General features: G+C 42.7%; 1 protein-coding gene across 1 annotated transcript in view; it reads left to right on the plus strand.

Annotated features, from left to right (window-relative positions):
- The first annotated feature begins 2,523 nt into the window (after window positions 1–2,523).
- Window positions 2,524–14,987, plus strand: part of PIK3AP1 (phosphoinositide-3-kinase adaptor protein 1) — a 29,565-nt gene continuing 17,101 nt past the window's right edge. Inside the window, exons 1-7 of the mRNA XM_086616517.1 lie at window positions 2,524–2,542; window positions 5,739–5,887; window positions 6,757–6,901; window positions 8,470–8,612; window positions 9,708–9,840; window positions 10,571–10,767; window positions 13,025–13,214. Of these exons, the coding sequence (XP_086472643.1) occupies window positions 2,524–2,542; window positions 5,739–5,887; window positions 6,757–6,901; window positions 8,470–8,612; window positions 9,708–9,840; window positions 10,571–10,767; window positions 13,025–13,214 (976 nt within the window). The remainder of the gene's footprint in view (window positions 2,543–5,738; window positions 5,888–6,756; window positions 6,902–8,469; window positions 8,613–9,707; window positions 9,841–10,570; window positions 10,768–13,024; window positions 13,215–14,987) is intronic.

Consider the following 14,987-nt stretch of genomic DNA (forward strand, 5'->3'; position numbering starts at 1 on the left):
ACTGTCTTTGCAGCAGGTATGAGTGAAATGTATAAATGTTCCTCCCCATCCTGAAATTCAGGGTCTGGCAGCTTAGCTTATGCCCCTGTTAGCTGCTGAAGCAGAGATCCTGGTCCTGCGTCTCACTGATGCAGCCAAACACATGCTCTTTTCCACTGGTTCTGCTGCGTGGGCTATAACCTCTGGTGAAAATAAAGACAAAAAGGGGAAACAGGAAGGGGAAAGAGGACTGTGAAGGGTGCAGTTGTATTTTAAACTGCTATAGCTCTTTCTGTCGTGAACATCTGCCCCCAGACGAATGCACAGTTGGGTGGTTTTTTTTGCAGCTCAGCAGTCTTACTAAGCCAGGATAACTCTCTGGAGTGAGATGTGTGTTTGAGCTGAAAGAGTCTTTTCTGGACAAGTAACAGTGCCATAGGGGCAGTGTTGGTACTTGTGTGCTTTATTAGGTAATGGAAGAAGACATTTCTTCTCCTTGACTGTGCGAGGTCATCTGATCAGGTTTCTAAGAGCAGAATTTGGTACAGTGTCAGAACAATGTTTTGAGAGTATCTGTATTTGGGGAAGGTCTGTCTGTTACTGGGGTTGGAGGAAGACACATGCTGGATTCAGACTGCCTGCTTTTCCTGAGGTCTTGCACGTTGCAGCTGTAAGAGTCATTGTTATCTCACGTGCATCCAGTTCTTTACATTAAAGGTCCTGCACTCAGCTCAGGCCTGCTAGTGACTGAACAAGAGCTGTAAGTTTGAAAGAGTTCTGCAGGAGGTCACAAATTGCAATTTCATTTTTAATCAGTCATAAGATTACTGAATCTTGTGTTGTCTTGTCATCCTGGGGAAATTGCTGAGGTTCTGTGAAACCTCCCTGTGCTTAGATCTTTGTGGATGGTGCCTTCGTGCAACCCTACAGTATTACAGATGAAGAGTATGCCTTCCTGAGCTGCTGAGGAAGAGGGGTCTGCAGACCAGTGATCCCAAACCGAACTGTAAGAGCCCATCCATTAGTTATTTACAGTCAAGGCAGAGGAGGCTGAGGAGCGTTGCTGAGGCAGATGATGTGTGGTAGGCAGTTTCCCAGCTGCTACCTGTGTGGCACTCTTATCCATGACAAGAATTCCAGTGATGTCTTAATTCAGTTCCCATTTCCAGCCATTGTGAATGCACAAAGGGCTTCCCATCTAGGATTCCTACTTGTCCTTCTGCACATAGGAAATGTCACATGAGATGTGATGGGTATATGCATCAGCCTGTTCATGGTTGCTTCGCAGCTGACTTTGCCTCCTCAGTCCCAATTTTCATTTGACATTCATAATGAGTGCCTGGAATAATTAAAAACTGAACCCAGCCCAAGGAGCCAACTGGAAGTTACTGGTGATGTTTGTCCCTAAACTGGGATATTCTTACAGAAGGTACCTTTGATCCTGTGGGTTACCTTGCTATTCTCTGCCAATTCCCCATCTGCTTGAGGTTTTTATTTTACCACTCTTTTCTAGTGTATGGCATTTTTTCATATTTTTTCTTCTTGCTTTCTTTTCTGTGTCCTCTCCATTCTTGTGGCTTTTCATACTTTCCTCATACTTTTGGCTCTGAGGTTAGCATGATGAAAGATTACTTTCCCTGCTTTCCCTGGCTACTTTGTCAATACTCTGCCTGCTTCTCGCAAATGCAGCTGGAGTTGCTCTGGGAGACTTAATGTCCTTGTTCGCGCTTGGAAAAGGAGACTGGTCAGTTGCAAGCTTCCGGTGACAGCAGGAGCTCTCTTTGAGGTCCTTCCCTCTTGCTCTAAGTGTACAGAGATGAAAGTCCGAGGCCTCATGAAATTTCCTCATCTCTACTGGTGAGCTGGTCGATGGGCAGAGTGGGAAGTGCTCACAGATGCCAGTGAGGGGCTAGTCTGTGCATGCAGAACCTATAGGGACGAACTGTTGCCTAGTTGTGCTATTGGCATTAGTATCTGGGTGACAGAGTGGTCTGGACAAGCTGCTGGCTCCTTCCGAGCATTCACATGTCCTGTGGTGTAAGGGCTGTGACTTCTGAGAAACCACAGCTGTTGGCTCTGTGCCGATAGCCTGCCAGCTTAGCCAGGAGGAAATGGATGATAGAGCGAGCTGTGTGCTGTACAACAGCAGGTCAAAATAACTGGGTGCTTCGTATTAGTTTCTAAAGCTGCTAAATGGCTCGTGAAGCACATGGCCATGCCTGTTTTCCCTGAGCTTTTCCCAGGGCTGGGTTTCTGCAGGGCAGCTGTGCGAGGAGCCTGGCAGGGCAGGTGAGAAGGGGCTGGCATGGGGCTGCTAGCTGTAGCTCAGCTACTGGTGCTTCCTGGAGGGGGGCACGTTCTTCAAGGGGAAATGTGGTTGGGTTTCTTGGACCGCATCTCCACCCCTTGCTGCTGTATCTCACAGTATTTCACAGGCTGTCAAGTGTGGCCTGAGGTAGTCTTCATTTAAAGGGGAACAGAAAGGCCCTCCAGTGAGGGTGCAGCTGTTTATAAGCACAAGCTGTTGACCTACAGCAGCTGCTCATGGAGAAACTCAATTCAGGTGGTCACTTAACTTTCTAATGAGTCTGTTGATCTCCTCAGTGAAGGCCTCTCTAGCCTGGATATTATTACAATGATATAATTGCTGAATCTGTATGTGCAAATGGATTGTCATTACTCAAGTATCTCAGTGAGTGGGAAGCCTGATCTAATAACACATCCCTTTAGAGCATGGGTATTATCGAATGTAATGGGATGGTTTCCTCTCCCAATGCTTGCATTTCACAAGTCAGTAGCACGTGACTGGAACTTGGGAGATGACCATATTGCGAGATGAAGTATCACTTCACTGCTTATGTGGGAAGTTGGTAATTTGCAATTTCAGGATTTTCTGAATGAAAACACAGATGAATAATTTATACTTGGAACTCGGAGTGCCTGTTCCATCAGCTGTTAATCCAATTACTGATTAACATTGCTTGCTTCTTCCTGTATTACCTAACAGCTCTGTTCTTCCATATGACCTTTGGGCAGTCAACTCTGTTACAAGAATGCGGAAGTGCAAGACAGGATCAGGCAATGCCAGAATTTCTTAAAAGCTCAAGTTATTTTTTATCTGGTAATTTGTTTCTAGTATCAAATAACATCAGTAAAGCAGAGAGATTAGGGGCTTGTTCTTTCCTTGCTCCCCTCTTATACTTGCTTACTGTAGATGCTGTAGCTGAGAGGTTTCATTTTCCTCTGAAATAGACCATATGTTGGGCAAGAGAGGTACAAATGACCACACTAATGGTTCCATATTGAGGTGGGGATGATGTCCCTAGTGTCCGGATGCTGCCAAGTGTCAGCTTGTGCATGTGTTGCAGGAACATTATTGCCTTGCTGTAATTTGGTCATCACTGGCTCTCTCTTATCAGTGGTGATCTTTTTCTTTCTGATTGAGTCATACTGGAAATAACCAACAAAGATTACAGAGACACTTTTCTAGTAACCATGGCGCCTCCTCCTCTTCCCCAAAAGACGTGGTGTCTTGCTCTTTGAATGCCTGATGTGATAGCTATCATGTAAGGGAAGAATGTGGGACTTGTGGTTTATTTTCTGCTGTGCAGCCTGGCAGACCCAGGTGGAAGCAGTCCACCTTTCCTTAAGTGAAGAGTTCCCAGAACTGGGGTCTGGCTCTTGCAGCTGATAACTCTGGACAGTATCAATTGAAATAATGAGTCAAGAAATGTTTGTCTCAGTCTGTTTTCTGTGACTCTTAGTACCACTGTCTGAAAATCCAAAAGACCCCCTTCAGTACATAGCCTTATGTCAAAGTAGTTTCTTAGTCAAATCTGCAAATTTGTGTTGGTGCAGTATTAAAATCTATTTGATAAATTACATATACTGTTCTAGGCTTTTTTAAGAAATGTTAATGTTGGTGGTAATGCCTTACTTGAACTTTACAGAGCTGCAGATTTTTGTCTCTGCTTTTTCTACAGCAAACATTAAAGCAACAATCTACTTGTACTCATGTGAGTAGGCTTACTTGCCATGTGGAGTGATTCATATACTTAGTTAAGCATGTGAGCACCACTATTTGTGAAAAAACTTCAGCTGAATGATTTGCTAAAATTTTGTGGTTTAAAACCTGTCCCCTGAAAGCAAAGTTGCATTTATATAATTCAGAAAATCCCATTTAAGTCTATAGAAAACATACAAACAAAAAAATGTGCATGTGAAGGATTTCAAATATGGTAAATTTAAGTATTTGGTAATAATAATAGTAATGAAGAAGTCTAAATTTAAATTCCTGACTGATTGCTAGCTTCACTGTTTGAAACTAGCAGGACATGATGTCCTAATAGAAGCCTGCTTTAATAACTTTGACTCTCTTATTTTGTGAATACTTGATGTACCCAGAGGTTGGGGGATTCTGAGTAAAACCTGGGCTGTTGGCAGCTTCACTGTATGGATGCCAGAGGTTAGATAGTGCGATTGATCGCTTAGGGCTTTGTTATCGGAACTGAGCATTTTAAATAGAACATTTCTTACTAATGTAAAAGTTCTGCCAGTCCAAATCTGAGATTTCATCTAGTAGATATTTTTTACTGCTCTTTACAGATGTGGTTTACAGTAAGTAGTAAATAACAAATAACTCCGCAAATGTTGGCATAAATCCTTGACTGCTCCATGGTTTTCCAAGGTTTGGAAGATTTTGGCTATGGGAGATAGAGTTTTAAGAATTCATGCTAGACTTCTGACACGGGGAAGTCAGTGACTTTTGCCCCATGTTTTGGGAGACAGGGGGAAAAAAGGTGTGAATCATGTGAATCAAGAGGTAGAAACTAGATAAGAAAGCACTCTCTACTAGATATGAAATTGTCTGTTGTTTCTGTTCTCTAGTTGGGAAAAGTATTTCCTGGCAGGGGTAGGAGACCTGTAATCTGTTTTAATTCTTGCTAGTTTTTTTTTTGCAGCCAGTGATATCAGTTCAGTTTGTTATTTCATCAATACCCATGCTGTTACTGGGAAGCAGGAATGAGAACTTGTTTTGTACACACAGATTGTAGAGTTACATGTGTTTACTTCTACTCTTGGATCTGTTTGGGTAGAGTACTGTTATTCTTCTATGCAAAGGTTCCTGGTACATTTCAGTTTCAGTCTTGTATAGATACAGGATTTTATAGTTCTTGCTCAAGGAACAGAATCCTTTCAGACTACTGCTTCATATTGTTTTTTGTCGACACAATAATGAACTTGGGAGTGGGATGAGCAACATAAGTAGGATCTAGAAAACTAAAAGAGGCTACTGAAATGAAAGAAAAGTTGGTTTTCTTCGTTTCCTTTTCGAATGGAAGACTAAAGGCTGCTGCCTGTCCCGCAATGTACTGAGAGAGCAACTGGAGTCAGATGAGTCCAGTTGCTGATGATTCTTATATTAGACATTGACATACTCATTTTCCTATCTAACATGAGAAGGGACTATCCATCTCAGCAAAGAGCGGCGTTGTTGTTTGTTTCATAAGCGTGTTCAGTGCTACTCCAGCACTTCTGTGTCTTCGTGAATGTTCCTCAGCAGTCGTCTTAAGGGGAAAAAAGAGGAAGCTCTGTAGTTTGCATTTCTTCAACTAGATCCCCTTTTCTGAGCGTTACTTTGAGAAGAATAGCAAATTCCACCCCACCGCCTCCCTGGGTGTTTCCCACGATGGATGTGTATGATACGCATTTTCAGCAAAGGGACGTGATGTAACAGGACTTTGTATACTTTGTTTTAGACTCAGGCTGTGACTCTGTGACTGATACAGAAACAGAAGACGAGAAGAACCCAGTTTACTCCCACAGACTTGCCATGAGTGAAGAATATGGATCATCCAAGAGCATTGGGGACCATCCGGTGGTGCAGCCTGACCGCATACGGTGTGGGGTACTGTATGTCCACTCCTTGGGCTACGTTCTTACTGTGGGCTGGTGCAACCCATTATGCTGCTCTGTAATGGACAGCTTTACAGGCCTCAGAATTAGTCCCTAATTCCCTTTCTGTTGCCTTCCCTCTCAGCCCCCTGTCCTCAGGGTCTCTGTTTGAGAAGCTCAGTTCCCTAGACCTAGAACTAGCTTGGTAACTTGAAGCACCCGGTGTTTTCTAGGCTGCAAGGTCACTTATGGATTGGTACTCTCATTAATATAGCTGCTTGTCTTGTGTGCTGTGAGGCAGGTTCACACTTTTGACTTCCCATCTTCCATTCTGGTGTGATTTATTGGGGTGGCAAGTGGAGTAAGGTGATTGTAATGAACCAGGTAACTCTACAGCCTGGATGCAGTTTAATATGACAATTCTGGCGCATGTCCTGCAAGTGACTCCGAAGAGCTTGGATCATGGCTTCCTGTCTGAAAATCAGCATTTTTTAGTATAACATCCCCTCAAATGGATAAAGTCTAAGGTTTTTTCCTTTGTTTCCATTTAGAACAGGGCTGTGCTGCTTGAGGGAAGAGACTGATAGAGTTGCAACTAAATCGTTTTATAAATCTAGCTTTAATCAGTTTATAAATCTAGCTGGTAAATCTGGAGTTTTATCAGCTTAATGCATGTATGTATGCTGGTGCAGGCTGTAACAGAAGCCACCTGCCCAGTTACTCCATGACTGGAAGATGCTCCTGAAAACTATTCAGGACCGTGAAAATGACAGATGATAATTTGTGTTGGTTGCAATGAGAGCAAAATCCATAGAAAAGAGGCTTAACAAAGTAAGTGTGCTTATGTTGTGAAACTGCATGTTGTAATGCCTCTTCTTTTAGGTGCAGACAACAGTTTATATTATCATGAAATGTAAACTAGATGGCGAAGTGAAAACCGAAGTTGAATTCTCTCCAGAGAATGCATCATCTGTGCGTGTGCTGGCTGAGATGGAGAATGAGTACACAATCTCTGTGGAGGCTCCAAGTAAGCTGGGCTGATATTTTTCCCTGTGTTCTCCCCGCCATTGCTTCCTTTCTGTCTCAACCTGCCTGTACTGAAAAATGCCAGAGGGATGGGGTAAAGGTTGCAATGCAGGTAAACTTGAGGCCAGGAAATCTTGAACTTGCATTCTCATCTGTGATGCTTTTGTGATGAGGAACTGAGATAGAGCTGCTTGGGGGCTCTGTTTTCCTCTCAACAGTGGCAGGGCTGCAGTGTGGAAACACCTTACTGGCAGTCTGAGAGCAGATTGCAGCTTGTAAAGCACTTTGAATTTAACTGCGTGTTATAACCACCACCACGTTAGCATTGGCAGGGCACCAAGATAAGGTAAGTGCCAGTAAATAATTGCATGACTATAAAAGCGTGTGCTTAATGTGTGATGATCTTTCTGTGATGAGAGCTGAAACTATTTATCCTGGCTTGCCTTTTAATTTAGATATGTTCTGTCACTCGAGATATTTGCATCTGCAAAACTGTAGCTTATCTAAACTTTAAATTCACTACACTTTAGGGGCAAGATTTTAGACCCTTACAGATTGATAGTAGTTTCCTAGCATGATTTTATCTACTTTGGTCTGTTTTCTTGAATTGTGCCAAGAAATTATTATTTATTTGTTATTGTGCCAGCTCTGAGATAGAGACTAATAGTCATTTCTGAAAAGTCAGTGAGGTGGATTGATTTAAAGAAGGTGACCTCACCCACATAAAAATGTTCAACTTAATCTGTCTTAAATCAAGGCTTGTAATTTAATCATGGACCTGGAAACTAACTACACTTTGAATTACAAACATGACCTTCACATTGATGGAGCGTGTACAGCTATGTAAGCTCTGCAGTTTCTAACAATAAGAGAAATATATTTTTAATTCCTTTTGCACGTGGCCGTAACTATTTCATCGTTTCCTGAGTTGTTAACAGCCAAGCATATATACAGGGAAATATTAATTTCAGTGGGATTCAAAATATTTGTATTTCAAAGAGAAAATTCAGACCTATCAATCAATGCATACTGTACAAAACATCAAGAAGCTCCCAAGGTGCAGGTAGGAGATAAGTCCTGTGCATGGGTAAGGCTGCAAAGCTGGAATGCTTTTAAGTTGATTTAGTTCAGAGACTAGTGATAGGGATTGCAAAATCCCTAGTGACTTTTCTGGTTCCTCTCCCCTTCTTCCTTAGTTCTTATATTTTTTGGCATGGTTTAGAGACCACTCCAGAGAAAGCCAGGGTGAAGAGATGTGAGGCTTTCTAGTTTGAGATGGCTTATTGTTAACAGTAGTGGTCCAGCCTACTGTTAGCAGAAGACCTAGGAGGTTACAGGTGATGTACATTGACATGGCTATGAAGAAGGTAATTCCAAATTACTTTCCTACCTAGTGTTCAGACCAACATAATCTCTTTTTTTATGGCTCTTCATGAATTCAATAAAACAGAAACTGTTTTTGGTATCCAGCTGGCAGTATCTCCAAACTCGTATCCTCAGAGTATTTGATGCAGACTCATTCATTCCCATTGCTTGTTCTTAATGGTGATTTCTTCTTTCTTTTCGAAGATTTAACATCTGGGACAGTGCCTTTGCAGATATATTCAGGGGATTTGATGGTGGGAGAAACAAGCATCACTTACCATACCGACATGGAGGAAATTGGCAGTCTGTTGGCTAATGCAGCCAACCCAGTACAGTTCATGTGCCAGGTAATTAATCTAGCAAACAGCTGCTTTGAAGTCTGGCCTCTGAAAGAGCCAGTTAAGCGGATATAAGCAAAAGTGTTTGCCATGAAGTAGCTTTTCTGAAATGAAGAAATCAAGGAATTTTCACTGCTTTTAGCGAAAGCATGGCTGCTTTTTCTGTCTCTGGAGCAAATAGCTGGCTAAGGTGACTCAGACTATCCAACTAACAAAAAAAAAGACTTTTAGACTTTGATGACTTGAAAAGATTGGGATGACAGAACTTGATATAACAGAAAGTACCATAAAGAAATAAATAGTTTGGAAATTTGTACCTGAGAGTTCTTGGAAAAGATGTGAAAAGGTAGCAAAGATTCATACTAGCTGAACCAAGGAGAGTAACATAAAATGATTTGTTTATTCTTAGCACTTATTTCTTTAAAGCCTCTTCTCAGTTCTCATGTCATATTTTGCACGATGGGGGTACCTGAATCCTATTAAAGTGGTAAAGCTTGCACAAGCAAGTTCTCCACATGTGTTGTCTTTGCTGCCTGCCTGCATGTCCCTGGTTAGCCATGCAGCAGGAGCCTACAGAGTAGTGTTGTTAGTCACCAGCATACCTGCGGTGGGGGAGACTATCTTTCCCTTTCTTTTTAGTTCAAATTGTGGAGCAGTTGGTACTGGTCTGTGTCTCTACTTGGGGAATAAGCATGCTTCACAGTCTTTGACTAATAACCAGTCTAAAAGCCAAACTCGAAGTGTGCGCTAGAGCAATTGGAAATGGGCTAGTTGATACTTAGAGCAAGAGCGACACTTCATTGGAACAGTTTCAGAAGATACTTCCTACTTCCTTGACAGGAATAAAGTTTTATGTGCTTCCAGTTGCATGAGTGACTTCCTTGTTGTACTCTGTCTTGTGGAGTGCATGATTCTCATCTTCTCAGATTGATGATACTCTCTGGACCAGGAAGCTATTAATGTTCTTTGCTGGACCTGAACATTGCTACCTTCAGTGTTTATGCCTACTGTTTTCTAACATCTGCTAAATAAACACCTTCTAAATCTCACCTTAACTGAATCTTCAGACTCCCCCAAACAAAATCACTTTCCATTTATCTCTAGGCCTTTAAAATCGTGCCATACAGCATAGAAGCACTTGACAAACTGTTGACTGAGTCACTTAAGAAGAACATTCCTGCCAGTGGCTTACACCTGTTTGGAATCAACCAGCTGGAAGAAGAAGATATGACTACAAGTAAGTTGAAAGATGCTTGTTTTCTTTTTAAACTTCATCTGTATCAGTTGTTTTACCATGGAGCACCTTAACACTGCTGTGCGTACCTGCACAGGCTGCCTCAAAAATCTTGGATCTCAGCCAGGAAGCTCAATTTCTAATGATGCCTATAGAAGGGGGATTGCCATTTGGGTCAGATGACCCTTTTTTTAATACATTCATTCTCACTTCCTTGGACTGCGACAGATGCAGCTGTGTAGACAGCTTCAAACACAACCAAAATGAAAAGATGATGCTCCACAAAATGTCTCCCATATTTTCTCCCTTGTTCTTCTCCCAGTCCCATGTGGCATTTCTCCCCAGCCCAATCCTCCCCTAATCCTATGACTCTGCTCTAAGTTGCACCATGGGCACTCAGCAGTTGGTGTGGCACCATGACATGGTTGCCTTACAAGCAGCTGGATCCTACTGGAATGATGGTCTAAGAGGTGCTTGCAAACCTGTGATCTTATGTACCTAAAGCTATTACAATGCCACCTTCCCCACTAAAGGTCATAGGACTCAAGCCTGGAGACGCACTAGATACTCAGTTAATTTGTGCCGAGTTAGGTTTATTTTGAAACTCTATATATACTTTTCAGGGCACTCACACCTGCTTTGGTCTGTGTGTTTGCTAGGAATTTTTTCTCACCTAGTGGCTCTCTTGCTGCTCGAGAGAAACTTAGATTCTAACAGGCTTCTGTTCTCACAGCTCAGAGGGATGAGGAGTTGCCAACACTGCTCCACTTTTCTGCAAGATACGGGCTGAAGAACCTCACTGCCTTGCTGCTTACATGCCCTGGAGCACTGCAGGCCTACAGCGTAGCCAACAAATATGGACATTATCCAAACACCATAGCAGAAAAGCATGGCTTTAGGGACCTCCGCCAATTCATTGACGAATATGTGGTAAGAGGGAGCTACAGTCCTACATTGTCCCACAGCAGGTGTGGGCAGTGGCACCAAGCTTGGCACTTAATGTTGTGGGAGCAGGAGTGACAGGGTAATAACACAATGTGGTGTGGTAGGATGTAGAAGACAGACATCCAGCCACACTGAAAGCTTCCAGGCTGGAGGGTTGGGTGTATCTCTGGAGCTGGTGAAGTTCTTGGGGCTTTTTCACAGAACAAATAAGATGGAAGCAGAGCCCACCATGCTGGGTTCCCTTATCATCCATCCATCAAATGAAGCTTCTGCAAGGACGTGGTTAGTGCTTGGTGTGCTTTTTGAACCTTTTATCTTGGCAAAACTACAGTCTCTATATTCCACTTAATTCAGGGAGTTATATGGGAATAGAATATGTTTGGGAAGGTGCAGTCTGAGGTACTCTGATTAGTCATAGTACAGTCTGCATTGCTTATTAGCTCATTCACAGCTGATCTGTATATTCTGTCTGCACCACTTGAAATCCGTTTCTTCCTATGTTAGGGTAGCTGTCCATACCCTACTTGTTCTCTCTGGTATCCCAATTCACGATTCAGCTCTCTTTGAGCTAACCTCATTCCCAGAAAACAGCACTCTGACTTTTCCAGATTATGATATGGACCTGACTCCAGCTGCACCAGGCAATTGTTTCTGTGGGATCCTTGGCTGTGCATGGGTTTGTCTTTACTTCTCCATTCAAGTTGTTTCCAGCCTGTGTGCTTCAAAATAAAAAGCAGCTCATCAAGTCAAATCACATGAATTTCCGAGCATGTTTTATTTGCCCTTACTTTCAGTTGAAAAGTTGTGTGTAGTTGTCCCTAACAGTTGTCTGCATGGTGGGTGGTAGATCTGCCAGCCTTAGTATGGTTTTGCCAGCCCATTACAGTAGTGTTTAAGCCCAATTTAGGAGGCACGGGTGATTCTTAAACTTGGGGCTTACTTCTTGACATAAGCGTGAATTTAGGGTTATACTTTAGAGCTGTATAAAGGTCATTCCCTGTCCTGAGATCAGGAGGGCTGCAGAAACTGTAAATTGTGTGATTAAAATCTTTGCACTGGGGTGAGAGGTGCTTAGGTAGTCCTTAGAACCTCTTACTGCTGTACTGTGCACCTCCCATGTCCTCCTCTCCACCAGCACAGTGGCAGAGCTGTGTGAAGAGCAGGTCCTGCTTACTGACCATCAAGCTATCTGTGCAGCTTAGTACCAGAGCACACAAATGATCTGTACCAGTGTGTCCACTGCAAGGTAGTGACTAGAAGCACTACAAGTATGGATATCTGTAAATCCCAGTAAACCAAAGGGGTTTACTCATCTAATTTTCTCTCTGGCAAATGTTCCTCTGCACCTCCCTAAAGCATTGCATGAGCTACCTGCTTGAGCCATTTTGACTGTGGAGGGAAGCATGTGTAGACAGTTTTGACACACATGCCCTGTGGATTGAAGGCCTGTGAGGTGGTGGTTGTGGATTGGAGAATATCTTGTAGTACTGCAACTGGTTAAGATGACTGTGCTTGTGACATAGCTGAAACTTGGGAAGGAGACTGGGATGAAGCTTTGTGTTTTGCTCCATTGCATGGTTTGGTGAAGATCTGCACTACCCTCCCTCCTACCCTCCACCCCATGTTGCAGATATGTGAGAAAGGGTTCTGCTGTCCTGTGAATCGAAAGTTGCCTGTGTTACATGAAAAACTGCCTGCTGTGAGGTTTCCTGTTAATCTCACAGAAAAGGGTCTGTGTACTCCCGCTCTGGGTGTTACGTGCTGATGCCAAGAAACTGAAACTGAATCTACACCAAAGCTAAAATTTTGCTGCCTTGTAAGTGCGCCACATGTGGCAAGCTTTCCCCCTTATGGTCAGCTATGCTTGCCCCAAAATAGCCTTTCACAAGCGTTTGTATTTTTAGAATGAGGTTTGCTTATGCTCTAGCATTTTGTAGACATTGGGTAAGATGTGAAATTGAGGGGGTGAGAGGCTGTAGTGGCTATTCAGAATGCGTCAGCACCAGCTTGTTTCACCTTGATTACCTATTATTACAACATAGATCTTAAAGACTGGACCCAGACAGCTGTAGTGGGGATTTAATTCCTTTGAGAAGCCTTAGCCTGTGGGAATGGGCTGCTTTTAGAAGGCTTTTTCCATCAGCGATGGGAGAATGAGGTATCTATTGCTTGCTTTGATTCTCCAGATTCTTTATATAAATGAGACTTGAACATTTTTCTTCTTGCCTTCCTTCCTCTCCAGGAAACTGCAGATATGCTGAAGAGTCACATTAAGGAAGAGCTGATGCAAGGCGAGGAGGATGAGTCTGTTTATGAGTCCATGGCTCATCTGTCCACTGATCTGTTAATGAAATGTTCCTTGAATCCTGGCTCCGATGAAGAGCTTTATGAATCCATGGCCGGATTTGTCCCTGGTGCCCCAGAAGATCTTTGTATGTATATTCATAGAATCACAGAATTGTAGTATGGTTTGGGTTGGACCTCTAAAGGTTGTCTAGTCCAAGCCCCTGCAATGAGCAGGGACATCTTCAACTAGATCAGGTTACTCAGAGCACCCCACCCCATGTCCAAGAGGCCTAAGCTGCTCTGTCTCCTGCACATAGTAGCACTTCAATTGAGTTTTAGAGTAAGGACTGGTTATAGGTTTTCTGCTCTCACCACAAGGAAACCATGCTCCAGTTCTGATGTTGGCTGGCTGATAAAGTTGATCTAAATCTTTCTTTGATTGCCAGTGTACAAGATCAAGAGCTGTTTCCTCAGTGCTTGGAGGACTCCCTGAACAAGTGAATTACCATTTGGAAGAGAACAAATTTTCTACCATGTCCTTCCTGCTTCTCCCTCCTGAGATCCAGGGCAGTAGGGACACTGTCTTACAGGCACTTGTGGAAAAGAACGCCATGTAAAATGTGATTTTACTGACAACCGGGAAACTGAAAAACGAGCTGAACTTCCACCTTAACAGCTTGAGAACAAAAGGAAGCAAACATCTAGAAATATGTGTACTGAAAAAATTATAATTGAAAATTATTATTCTAATCCATCTGGTTTATTGCTAAAAATATAGAGCTAATTCTGATAAATATGCAGATGTTTAACTTTTTCACCATTCTATTAATATTCAGTGAGGCCGATGGCAAATACCAAGTTAAGTACCTCTGTTAAGCAATTGTAAATTTGCTGTTCTCTCTTACCTGCCTATTTGGTCTGTCTTCATCCCACTGATATATTTTGTGATTCCCGTGATAAGCAGAAAATCTAGCTTATTATAGTTCAAGTACCTACATAAAGTCTTCTAGTGTTTCTGCAGTTTTAAGTGCGCTGCCGCAGGGGAAAAGCTTTCTTACTGAAACACGTTTTCTTATAGACTGTATCTGTCCTGGGCTTCCCCTCTTATAGATTATACAGTGCTATAAAACACTTTTTCGTTGATGATTGAGTCCAGAAGACTTTGTCGATTCTCTGCCTGAAATCATAAACTCTTCTTTGTGAAGTTTTGGTTGGCAGCTGCAGGGATAGTTTTGCTACCAAAAGCCAGGATTATTCTGCCTTCAGGTGGAGATAAGCAGTAAGGCCGGTTGGACTCCTAAGGAACAAAGCTGCTATTGTTTGCAGTAATGGGAGAGCGAGTTTTGAGATGTTTGGAAGCCCTGGCTGCAATCAGTGCACCTCTGAATGAGGTTGAGTGACTAAGTCTGCAGAGAGGGGGAAAAACGTGTTTAAAACCACTAAGCCCAACTTGACTTCTTCCACCCTTTGGATGTCCAGATCTCCCAGAAACTATGCAGGAGATATTCCTTTGTTTCTTTCATGGATGCAAATCAATCTCCCTGTAATTTACCACTTTTGAACCGGACTGTGAAAAGTCTCTCTGAAAATATTCTTATATTGGTTCAGATTTAGATCAGAATTGCTTCCTCTGTCAAGAAAACCATTTGCCAGCCCTCCAGAGTGCTGGTGGAAGAACTAATTGTTTTAAGGCACTTGTTTGTTCTTCCCTGCTGAAGATCACCACCTCCCTCAATCTGCTGCCTCAGTTACTTGTGTGTGTCTCCTTGCCTGTTTCTATCAAACAAGCAACACCAAGTTAAACAGTTCAAGTACACAGGTTTTCCTGCCCTCGGTTACTCTGATTGACAGATCTCAGGAGGGAGTTTGGCTGGTGTTTTGGTTGAATACATGAAACAGCCTGCTTGGCTGACAGGCAT

The sequence above is a fragment of the Tauraco erythrolophus genome, chromosome 9, assembly GCF_009769465.1.
Source record: "Tauraco erythrolophus isolate bTauEry1 chromosome 9, bTauEry1.pri, whole genome shotgun sequence".
NCBI lineage: Eukaryota > Metazoa > Chordata > Aves > Musophagiformes > Musophagidae > Tauraco > Tauraco erythrolophus.